Genomic DNA, 12,251 nt, shown 5'->3' on the forward strand with positions numbered 1-12,251 from the left:
ACTCTGTCACTGTTTCCACTGTTTCCCCATCTATTTGCCATGAAGTGATGGGACCAGATGCCATGATCTTCGTTTTCTGAATGTTGAGCTTTAAGCCAACTTTTTCACTCTCCTCTTTCACTTTCATCAAGAGGCTCTTTAGTTCTTCTTCACTTTCTGCCATAAGGGTGGTGTCATCTGCATATCTGAGGTTATTGATATTTCTCCTGGCAATGATTCCAGCTTGTGCTTCATCCAGTCCAGCATTTCTCATGATGTACTCTGCATATAAGTTAAATAAGTAGGGTGACAATATACAGCCTTGACATACTCCTTTTCTGATTTGGAACCAGTCTATTGTTCCATGTCCAGTTCTAACTGTTGCTTCCTGACCTGCATACAGGTTTCTCAAGAGGCAGGTCAGGTGGTCTGGTATTCCCATCTCTTGAAGAGTTTTCCGTGATTTATTGTGATCCACACAGTCAAAGGCTTTGGCATAGTCAATAAAGCAGAAATAGATGTTTTTCTGGAACTTTTGCTTTTTTGATGATCCACCGGATGTTGGCAATTTGATCTCTGGTTCCTCTGCCTTTTCTAAAACCAGCTTGAACATCTGGAAGTTCACAGTTCACATATTTCTGAAGCCTGGTTTGGAGAATTTTGAGCATTACTTTACTAGCATGTGAGATGAGTACAATTGTGCGATAGTTTGAGCATTCTTTGGCATTTCCTTTCTTTGGGATTGGAATGATATTGGTGATAGAATATTGGAATAATTGGAATTATTGGTGATAGAGGCAAGGTCCAATGCTGTAAAGAGCAATATTGCATAGGAACCTGAATGTTAGGTCCATGAATCAAGGCAAATTGGAAGTGGTCAAACAGGAGATGGCAAGAGTGAATGTCAACATTCTAGGAATCAGTGAACTAAAATGGACTGTAATGGGTGAATTTAATTCAGATGACCATTATATCTACTACTGTGGGCAGAAATCCTTTAGAAGAAATGCAGTAGCCATCATAGTCAACAAAAGAGTTCGAAATGCAGTACTTAGATACAATCTCAAAAATGACAGAATGATCTCTGTTTGTTTCCAAGGCAAACCATTGAATATCACAGTAATCTAAGTCTATGCCCCGACCAGTAATGCTGAAGAAACTGAAGTTGAATGGTTCTATGAAGACCTACAAGACCTTCTAGAACTAACACCCCCCAAAGATGTCCTTTTCATTATAGGGGACTGAAATGCAAAAGTAGAAGTCTAGAAACACCTGGAGTAACAGGCAAATTTGGCTTTGGAGTACAGAATGAAGCAGGGCAAAGGCTAATAAGAGTTCTGCCAAGAGAATGCACTGGTCATAGCAAACACCCTCTTCCAACAACACAAGAGAAGACTCTACACATGGACATCACCAGATGGTCAACACCGAAATCAGATTGATTATATTCTTTGCAGCCAAAGATGGAGAAGCTCTATATAGTCAGCAAAAATAAGACCAGGAGTGGACTGTGGCTCAGATCATGAACTCCTTATTGCCAAATTCAGACTTAAGTTGAAGAAAGTGGGGAAAACCATTAAACCATTCAGGTATGACCTAAATCAAATCCCTTATAATTATACAATGGAAGTGGGAAATAGATTTAAGGGGCTAGATCTGATAGACAGAGTGCCTGATGAACTATGGACGGAGGTTCGTGACATTGTACATGAGACAGGGATCAAGACCATCCCCGAGAAAAAGAAATGCAAAAAAGCAAAATGGCTGTCTGAGGAGGCCTTATAAATAGCTGTGAAAAGAAGAGAAGCGAAGAGCAAAGGAGAAAAGGAAAGATATATGCATTTGAATGCAGAGGTCCATAGAATAGCAAGAAGAGATAAGAAAGCCTTCCTCAGTGATTAATGCAAATAAATAAAGCGAAATAAAAGAATGGGAAAGACTAGAGATCTCTAAGAAAATTAGAGATACCAAGGGAACATTTCATGCAAAGATGGGCTCAATAATGAACAAAAATTGTATGGATCTGACAGAAGCAGAAGATATTACGAAGAGGTGGCAAGAATAAACAGAAGAACTATACAAAAAAGATCTCGACCCAGATAATCACGATGGTATGATCACTCACCTAGAGCCAGACACCCTGGAATGTGAAGTCAAGTGGGCCTTAGGAAGCATCACTATGAACAAAGCTAGTTGAGGTGATGGAATTCCAGTTGAGCTATTTCAAATCCTGAAAGATGATGCTGTGAAAGTGCTGCACTCAATATGTCAGCAAATTTGGAAAACTCAGCAGTGGCCACAGGACTGGATAAGGTCAGGTTTCATTGCAATCCCAGAAAGGAAATGCCAAAGAATGCTCAAAAAAGTCATTCATATTAGAGTCTTCAAAATACCACAGGTATAGGAAAGAATGGAGCTGTTATGTAGGTAGCAAGGATTTCCAATAATCTACCACCCTTTCCCAAAACCAAAAAATAAAAGTTTATTCCCCTTTAGGTTTCTGTGTCCAGGAATTTGCTGAGTTCTTTAGAGACCAGCCAGGCAGGTGTTAATAATGTAAATGAGATTCTTCTGTCTCTGCCATTTTGGGGTTAAAATTCTGACTCTGAAGAAGACTATATGAATTTATCACAAAGCCAAAATTACATTTGTCTTTCCTAACACCTACGATGATTACTTTATGATTCACGCACTAAAAAAAAAAGCCTAATTAGAAATGCCTTTGGTCACTTTATAGCTAAATTGATATGTTGCACAAGAGCAAATTTGAGGTATGGAAGGAAGTTTGCTTACTCATGAGTTGCTAACAGATACTCATGTTCCTGAGTTCATTGGCAAATATCATTGGCTGTTTTGCTTTTAAAAAAGAAAGTTCTTAGAAAAAATTATAATAAGTATTGTGACTAAGTATAAGAATTTCTGAGAGGCAAGCTATTTTTCCCTACAGGTCCAGCCTGGGTTGCTTTAGTATTGATGCTTTGGACCTAGAAGTTAAATGCTAATGTAGTGTCATTTTGTTAAAATAGTATATCACAGAAAAGCAGAAGAACACATATATAACATTTAATTGATTTTGCTTTTCATTGCATCCATATGCCTACTGAGCTTATATATATATTTCTATCAATATTTTTGGTTTACAGTGAAATACTTTTTCTTGCTAATACCAATCATGTTTTTAATTATACTTAAAGCATGCCTTTAAAAGCAGTAATATAGAGATGTCATCATCTTTTATCTGTTTATATTAAGTGAACTTACAGTGGATCCCAATCTGAGATCTCCTAAAATTTCCTAGAGTGGGATTTTGTGTACTGTGACTTTCTTTTAAGACTCAAAGCAAAGCGTGTGTATCGAAGATTGCGGTTTTGTTTTCTTCACCCATTCCTGGTTAAAGAGAATGTCGTGGTGGCTGTTTGTCCCAAATGAGGCAGATGGTGGAATTTTACTAGAAGGAGCTGAGCAGAGGAGGGGAAAGCTGAGCAAGAGGAAGGAGTTTGAGATTGGCGGAACCACATGGCCCAGAAAGCAGGCCCAGTCCAAAGTCAGCAAACAAGCCCAGTTCTTGCAGGAGGAGCTTTCCAATATTTAAGACCTAAATGTGTATGGTGGCTGTGGGCTGGTGTAATTTTGAAAGAGAGGTTGTAGGCAGTTTGCATTCTGGAATAATTTGAGGGCATCCAATAACTGAAATCCCGCTTTAGAACTGGGAATCTGGCTTGAGTTTGAGCCTTATCCTGTACACTGTGTGACCGTTCTGAGTTGCAGTTTCCTTTTCTCTGTAATGATAAGACCTATTCACAACTTATAATCAGGATAAATTAGGTAATGTACACAAAATTGCTTTGTTCAGTGGCATGTGCCGTAAATGCTACTGGAGTTGAGCAAAGATAGTTTCTGTTAGACTGTCCCACAGAACCTGCACAGCCATTCACATTTCATGCCTCAGACCAGATGGACTGACATTGGGACATTGATATCGTTGCAGTGAGCCCAATGATTAGGCTACCACATCTAATGCTTTCAAAAACAAACCAAAAAAAGATGCATAAGTATTTGATAACTGATTAATGAAGTGAGATTCTTAATGTCATTTATTAAATGTAAAGCTTATTTACAGCATTTATAGAATCAGATCTGCAGGGGATCTCATCTAATTTTCTCCCTCCCTTCAAGAAGGGCTGTATCAAATGTAAATTGGGCCTGGCAGATGGTGATTGGATTCAGTTTCTAAATTTCTTAAGGAAGATTTCACAGTTTTCCTCTCTAAATTCTTTCAGTAATTTAACAATTCTTATGCCAAGTTCTTCCTTACAGCTGACCTAAATCTGTACTTGTAAAAGTCCTTCCTTATCCCCCTCCTCCTGTTTTTACCAGAGATAGAGAACAGCTGGCCAGCAGCCTTCTTATGATAATAACCCTTTTCAGTATTGAAAAAAGAGTTACTCAGTTGGACTCAATCGTTCCATCTCGTCCACCCCTGCACCACCACCCCATTCATCGTCTATTCTCTGAATCATTCATGATGATGACGCCGTCCCTCACCCTGTCCCTGTCTCAGACCCTTGATACTTTCAAGCAGCTGGGCAGACCTGTGACTCTGGGGAGGAGGCAGGCTGCTGCTTCCTCTCCTCCCTATGCTTTATGCATCATTGAGCCTTCTAACAAATGAATCAGGATAACCCTTAACAGTGTTGGGCGAGTACATGACACATTTATCTCATAAACATGGAGTTCTGCAAGGATACTAATCACAGATTGCTTTGAAAATTGGGCCTCCCCAGTGCCTTAGTTTGCTTAGCCAGTCAGGCCATGACGCTACCGCTTTGCGTGCTAAAGATAACACTGATTGATATCTCTGCTGTCTTGAACTTAGTCTTGGAAGACACTGAGCTAAAACTCTCCTGAGTGTAGAATATGCACACTGACTGAAGGAGAGAATGGGCTTCCCCAGCTTTCTAAGTTACAATTTGAAAATAAGCGACCATTGAGGACAATTGAGCTCATTAAGCTGATCCCAAGAGGTTTCAGAGTGGCTCCTCTTTTTAATCTGAATGTGTATGCTTTTATGTCTCTCTAGGTTTATTACCCAGAGCTTTCTGTCTGGGTCTGTCAAGAACCATTTCCAGACAAGGAAATGGAGGGAAGGCTTCCTAAGGTAAGATCTCCAGCTGACATTTTGTTATGGTGTTTGTTTTTTTTTAAATATAGAAACAAACAACAACACCTATTCCTCATTTTAATACTCATTACTGTCTACTATAATAATCCATTAACCTGATACCATAACCCATAACCTATTATCATCTTGGAAATAACATGTAGTACAAAAAAGAAAAAGAATATCCTGATATCCCGTGATTCTTACAGTTCATATTATCTTTCTTTCTTGATGCCCGAAGTCCAAAGCAAATTTTCATTTAAGAACAGTGGAACCCATTTGTCATATATACATTTTACAGGTTTTTTAATTTGTTTGTTCCATTCCGATGTAGATAAAACCAAATATGAATATATCTAACTAAAAGTTCTCTTAAAAGTATATAGATGATGATAATTTTTTCGGTAATAACACCTGACTATCTGATAAAATTACCCATGAAACAAAATAGAAAGATATTAAAAAGCTGCTAAAAAAAAAAAAAGCTGCTATATTTTTTCTTCTAAGTTTTGGGCCCAAACATATTTTCTATAAACATGCTTTCATTGCTCAGACATTTTCAGAGTGACAGTTCTCTGCCATAAGAAAATTTGTAAAATTTACATTTTAGATTTCAGCAGCATTTCAAAACAACAACAGCAAAAACATTTACCAGTTTTTACTGTAGATACCTTTGAACTTTGCTTGTTAGGGTAAATTTCAATTTGACCTTAAGCAAGGAGGATTGTATTTTTTACCACTGACCTGTTGATTCTGCAATTAAAAAAATAGAGACCATTGAAAATACAATTTCCATTTAAAAATTTCTTAAGTGTAATTGACCAATGGAGAGGACTCCCCAACTATTACTGTCATTTCAACTTTGGTAAACTGTCTTACTTGTCCTTAGTGGTTTCAGCAATTCCCTACCTTTTACTGACAGGCAGACATCAGTTAGAGAGATTATGTTGACTGGCAGTTTGCACTGAAAGAAAACAGTCCTAAATCACTTTTAATCTTTCAGAGAATTTCTGAAGGTCAAGGTCGAAATCATTGGCAAGAAAGCACGTGAACTAAATGATTTGGTCCCTGCCTGGGCTAGACTTTTTCTGATTGGAGTGGAAGTGAGCAAAAATACAGCTTTATTTAAAACACACTCACACCCAAGCACTGCCCCACCAGGGTTGCAGTGGTCTAAACATTCTTTGCTGGGCCACCTCAGGGCATAATTCCCCTGAGTAGCTGAGGTTAAGATGTGATCATGGAAGGGAAGAGGAGGAGTATAGCTTCTTCATTAGTTCCTGCCCCATTCAGGAGTCCAGAGTTCTTGTCTTTGATACTGGTAGCATCAACCAGACAAGCAAGACTGGACAAATTCCTCAGTGAGGTCAACATGCCTCCTTTTCCTCTTGAAAGGCCATCTGAGTCTTAGGCCTTGTCTGCATTGAGGTATGCTCCAGGGGGCTGGTGGATCCTGGAATTCAGGTCTTCTGTTATTTTGAGTTCTTTCCTCTCTAAATATATGAATAGTATTTTAAGCATAATATATTTGTCCTTTTTCTAGCTGTTTCCTTCTGGAAAAGTACATCTTTGCATAATCATAAGAAAAACAATCCTGGCTTACTTGGCCCAAAACACATTCTTGAGTAACTGGGGGCCTCGTGTACTAACAGTCGTCGGCAGGGAGAGCCACCCAGGAGCACAGTCTCGGGGGCCCCCAGACACGTATCTGTATCTCCTCCTCCAGCCTTTTGGTTTATTCAAGTTCCTCAGTCCTATAGGGACCATTATATGAGGATGATGGAGGAAAATAGGACAATTTTTGCATAAAATTCTTCCAAGGTCTAACCTGTGGAAATAAGACATCTTCCTGTCTCCTCTTTGAAATACCTCCTTCTCTTGTTGCGGAAGCTTAAAATTCCTTCAATGGGGGCAAAGATATCTTTTTTTCTTTCTTTCTCTCTCTTTTTTTAATGAATAGGAGGTAGGGATTGAAATCTAGTGAATCCCAGCCTCCCAAGGAAGGGCGCACAGAACATTAGCTCCCAGAAGCTCCCAGGGTGTCTGATATCAGAACTCCCTGCAAGGCTTGTCACCACCGCTCTGCTGTCCTCCAGTTACTTGGGTGGCTCCCATATAGCATGTTAATTGTGGGGCAGGCTGGAGGGACTGCTTTTGTCTTTCTTGCCTTAAAATCTAATAGACTGTTCAGTCCAAAGTAGGCATGCAGAATGTGAATAATGAAGGAAGGACACATCTGAATATTTGGGGGTCTTGAAAGAGAGAAAAAAAATAGTAAAAATGGTAAATTCAAATCTGAAATAATCTCCTTCGAATTTTGTTTTCCTGGAAGAACTTCTTTCTGAATTACCCATATCCCACCCAGCTCCCACCCATCTCCCATACATTTTTTTTTTTCATGGAAATATGAGAGTAGTGAGACTGACACATATAAAGACTAACTGATGTTCTGTACATTCACTTAGGAGTAGGTCTGAAGTAGGCAGATTTAAGGCCAGCCATGATGGTAAGTGAAGTGTGTTATGAACTTATGATTTCCTTTTCTAAGCCTATGACAGTTAGCATTGAATTCTTCATCTGCCTAAAACTTGTTTGTCATACCCTGAACCGTGACGCTAACTGGTTGATACGAGAGGAGAAACAAACATTATTTTAAAAACATCGGGTTTCAATGGATTTCTTTTTTAAATACTGGGATTGCATGCCAAATTTCAAAATTGAAATTATTTTCACAAAAGAAAGGAATTGTCCGATATAATGCTTTTGGATATTTTTCTGGATCCCTTAGGGCATGTAAATGATGAATAAAATTTTAATTTTCTGGTTTGGCCGTTTTGGCATTTAATGATACCAAAACAACCTCTAAATCACAGACTAAGACAGGAGCATTAAAGTACATACTGAGGGGATTTTATATACATTCTGAAAATGTTACATGCTCTAAAAGTCTGAGATTTTTTTTAAAAAATTTAGATAAAACAGATGTTTAATATGAGAACTCTGTATGGTAAATAAAACTTCTTAAAGCTGAATTCTCTGTTACATTTAGTTCACTCTGGGGTTGCTGAGTGAACTGAACAATTTGGTTTCAAGTTGTTTGGATGTCTCTGATTTCTGAATTCTTCAGTTCATCTCAGTCGCTCAGTCATGTCCAACTCTTTGCAACCGCAGGCACTGTACCTTGCCAGGCTTCCCTGTTCATCACCAACTCCTGGAGCTTTCTCAGACTCATTGAGTTGGTGATACCATCCAACCGTCTCATCCTCTGTCATCGCCTTCTTCTCTTGCCTTCAATCTTTCTCAGCATCAGGGTCTTTTCCAATGAGTCAGTTCTTCACATCAGGTGGCCAAAGTATTGGAGCTTCAGCTTCAGAATCAGTCCTTCCAATGAATATTCAGTACTGATATCCTTTAGGATGGACTGGTTTGATCTCCTTGCAGTCCAAAGGACTCTCAAGAGTCTTTTCCAACACCACAGTTCAAAGGCATCAATTCTTTGGCGCTCAGCTTTCTTTATGGTCCAACTCTCACATCCATACATGACTACTGAAAAAAACCATAGCTTTGATTAGATGGACCTTTGTTGGCAAAGTAATGTCTCTGCTTTTTAATATGCTGTCTAGATTGGTCATAGCTTTTCTTCCAAAGAACAAGTGTCTTTTCATTTCATGGCTGCAGTCACCATCTGCAGTGATTTTGGAGCCCAAGAAAATAAATTCTGTCACTGTTTCTATTGTTTCCCCATCTATTTGCCATGAAGGGATGGGACCGAATGCCATGGTCTTAGTTTTTTGAATGTTGAGTTTCTTAAAAAGATTAAACTATGGTAATTTGTAGATTACAAAGCATGATTATCACTTTAACCCAAGTACCTATGTCCAGTCAAATTGGCTTATTATAACTATCGTTTTAGAACATGTGGCCTTAAGAAAAAGAGAACAACAACAACAAAAAATCCCAACAGATCTTTTAAAACCATAATGGATTTTTTTTTTCCCCGAGAAAATTCCTGTACTTAATGGTTAGGCTAAAAGAGACTCTTGTCATATGTTCACTGTTTTCATTCCTGAGTGGGGCATAACATCTGGTTTTGGTAAGACCTTTATTTTGTGGCATCGCTTGGGCAGATGGGCCTCCTTGTCCTGTCCTCCTGCTGTTTGGCTGTGGTGGGGATCTCCTCCCTATGGGCGCTCAGTGGGTCCTCAGTCACAGTGTATTTGGATTGTCCTAGTCAGATACACAAATCCTCACTCATCAGGGTTGTGAGGATAGACTGGAAGACTGCAGTCAGTCCCAACTAGCTGAGTCTCCCGCTCTCTGGGCCTGGTTTCCCTCTCGTCGCCTCTTCTGCAACTGCTGCCTCCCCAGCCCCAGCCTACGTGATTTACCCCCCAAACACTCCCCTGTCTTTAGTGCCCACTTTTGGTCCTCACTGTAAGGCCTGTAGGGCCTGGGCCACTTGCTTCTAGAATAAAGTGTTGATAAATTATATTTGTCACAGTTGTGATATGCTTTAAATATTTTTACTATGTATTATAAAACAATTATCCCTTTCCACCACAGCCATTCAACTCTTAAAAAAAAAACCTAAAGCGTTAACAGTCTAGGAACTCCTTTCACCCAGCCTTCTGTCAGGCCATATTTGATCCCAGAAACTGTCTTTAGAAACCTGACTGTGGGGAATGCTGCCTCCCACATGGCTGGGCTCAGCCCTTAGAGAAGCCCTTGATTCTACTGCAGCCAAGGCAGCTAGTGTTTAATTACTTCATGCCCTCACAGACCTAATATTTACATTCAGGTGAACTGTGTTTAATATGTAAACTCTGCAAAATGTTGGGAGTTCAAGGATAAAAGTTGGGAGGAAGAAGCAAAAATGTTCAAATGGTTTTCAAAGCATGACTCAGTGTGATTCTTTCTGTGTGTGTCTGTCTGTGTGCTCTTCAGGGAAGACTTCCTGTCCCCAAGGAAGTGAACCGCAAGAAGGATGGCGGGATCGGGGCTGCCTCCCTGACTCCACTTGGCAGCAATGAGCTCCACCCCCCAGGAACCAGTTACCTCCACTCTTTTTAATCACGTCCATTTGTATTCCATATGGTGTGTGGCTATTGATGAGGTCATGGTATCATATATGGGATTTTTTTCTGTGTAAATCATCAAGTATAAGAAGAAACTATGGGACTCTGAGCCTTGCTTTAGAGATGTACAGTGGACAAATAGGTATCATCAAACCAGTTTTTAATCATTCTGACTCAAGTGAAAACGCTCAGAATTTCACACTGTGAATCCACGTTTACAACCCTTACAGGTGGGCCTTCAGGCCTGGTTTGCTACGACGATGTCTTCCACAACTCAAACCCCCTCTGCTCTCACACAACCGGTCCACTTCTGCCTTTTCACTCACACAGCTCCTGACTGCTTCTTGCAGAGGCTGAGAGTCCCCTTTTTTTTTTTTTTTCATTTAGATGTAACAAGCTTAGTAGTTTATGTTCATCAATTGTCTGTATATCTCTATATTTTATCCATGTACTCTTTTGATGTATAGAAGTAGTTTGAAACTCATTGTTTCCTTGTGGTAAGTGACCGAGATGCTGCCACAGGACCTGAGACACTGATGAATGGTGCTATTTTGGACTTTCAACATGCTCCTTGGCGAGGTAGCTCTGATGGAGTTATTTTTTATTTTCATGTTCTAAGAAGGTGTTGGTACTCTGTTTCCCTGAATGTCGTTCTCTAGACTGGATTGACTTGTTCTCCTTGTGTCTTCAGTGTGGCTTTCTTCTTCAGCGTTGTAGGTTGAGCGAGTGCCACCGCAGAGCAGGAGACTCCCGTCTCACGGGCTGGCACTCCTGGACACGCAGTCACTGTAGCGGGAGCAATCACAAAACTGTAATTTCCTTACCAAATCTCTTCCTTTCAGTAGCCTCGCCTGCCTAACTTAGTGAACGAAAAGCAATAATTTGACAGGCGTTTTTAGGTGTCTCTTTTGGTTCTTTCATTTGAAAAAATATTCAGGGGGAAAGGGGCAAACTTTTATTTTTTTTCTTTTTATAAATGCCCTCTGGGGGGAAAAAATTAGCATCTCAGTAGGAACATGAAAGTTACACCTTTCCCAAAAATTAGGTTGAAGAAACTGTCTTTACCCCCCCCCCAAATTTTTTTTAAAAGGCAGAGCACTCTTTCAACAGTCCTGATAAGCAAGGTGTAGATTTTACATTTTTGTCCTTGCTCCCAATGAAATGGATAAACAAAAATACAATCAGACAATACCATCTACTCATGGAATGTTGTTGTGTTAGCCAGTCTGAAAGCCCACCTTGATTTTTATATAACTGTCTTTTAGCTCTTCCTTTGACAGGGCAGGCTTTGTTCTGAACTGTTCCGCTTCTGACTGTTACACATCGACTGACGCATGCGCTGCACTTCTTCGTTCTCTTCTCGCTCCCCATTGGCCTGAGTTTCCTGTGCATTTCCCCCCTACCTCCTTTGTTAGAGTAGGTATATCCGCTGTGTAAATAGAGCAAGAAAACAGTATTCTGCATCTGTGGCATTTACGTAGAGTTGCAGTTGTGTACTGCTGAATATGCAGGCTTTTGTAACAATGTGATCTTTACTGATGCACTCACGACAAGTACCCAATGTATTTTAGCTATTTTAGTAGTATTTGTTCAATAAATATGCAAGCTGTATGGTAACTGGCTTGGCTCATCATTGGAAAGGCCTACTTTTGAATATTTACACTGTCTCATGTTAATTCATATGCTCTCAGAGACCCAAAAGTAGATCCAAGGGCAAATATCAATAGAGATAGAATCAGTTCTGCCTTTCACGCATTTTCCCTTCTGAGGGTTTTATGAGATAAGGGCCTAGGCAAGGGCTCATTGGGATGGTATTTGTAGAGCTGCCTATGGCTACAAAGGAGAATTAAACCAAGCCCGTTTTATTCCTGTACTTTTGTTTTTCTCTTTCCATGCACTCCCTCACACCTCAAAACATTCTTTTTTGCCCTTGCCATAAAGACTTACTCTGTGGTGTTTTTTACCTGTACCAAAAGATACTTGCTTCTTCATGGAATATTTGCACACACACACAAAAATTTATAAATGTATAAAAA

The 12,251-nt window shown here is 39.7% G+C and overlaps 1 protein-coding gene across 1 annotated transcript in view; it reads left to right on the forward strand.

The window, feature by feature from the left end:
- The window catches only part of NREP (neuronal regeneration related protein), a 32,811-nt gene extending 20,979 nt beyond the window's left edge, over positions 1-11,832 (forward strand). Inside the window, exons 3-4 of the mRNA XM_010840949.1 lie at positions 5,060-5,137; positions 10,085-11,832. Of these exons, the coding sequence (XP_010839251.1) occupies positions 5,060-5,137; positions 10,085-10,210 (204 nt within the window). The 3' untranslated portion in view covers positions 10,211-11,832. The remainder of the gene's footprint in view (positions 1-5,059; positions 5,138-10,084) is intronic.
- Positions 11,833-12,251: the final 419 nt, after the last annotated feature.

The sequence above is a fragment of the Bison bison genome, unplaced genomic scaffold (genome assembly GCF_000754665.1).
Source record: "Bison bison bison isolate TAMUID 2011002044 unplaced genomic scaffold, Bison_UMD1.0 scf7180017864152, whole genome shotgun sequence".
In the NCBI taxonomy this organism is placed as follows: Eukaryota; Metazoa; Chordata; class Mammalia; order Artiodactyla; family Bovidae; genus Bison; species Bison bison.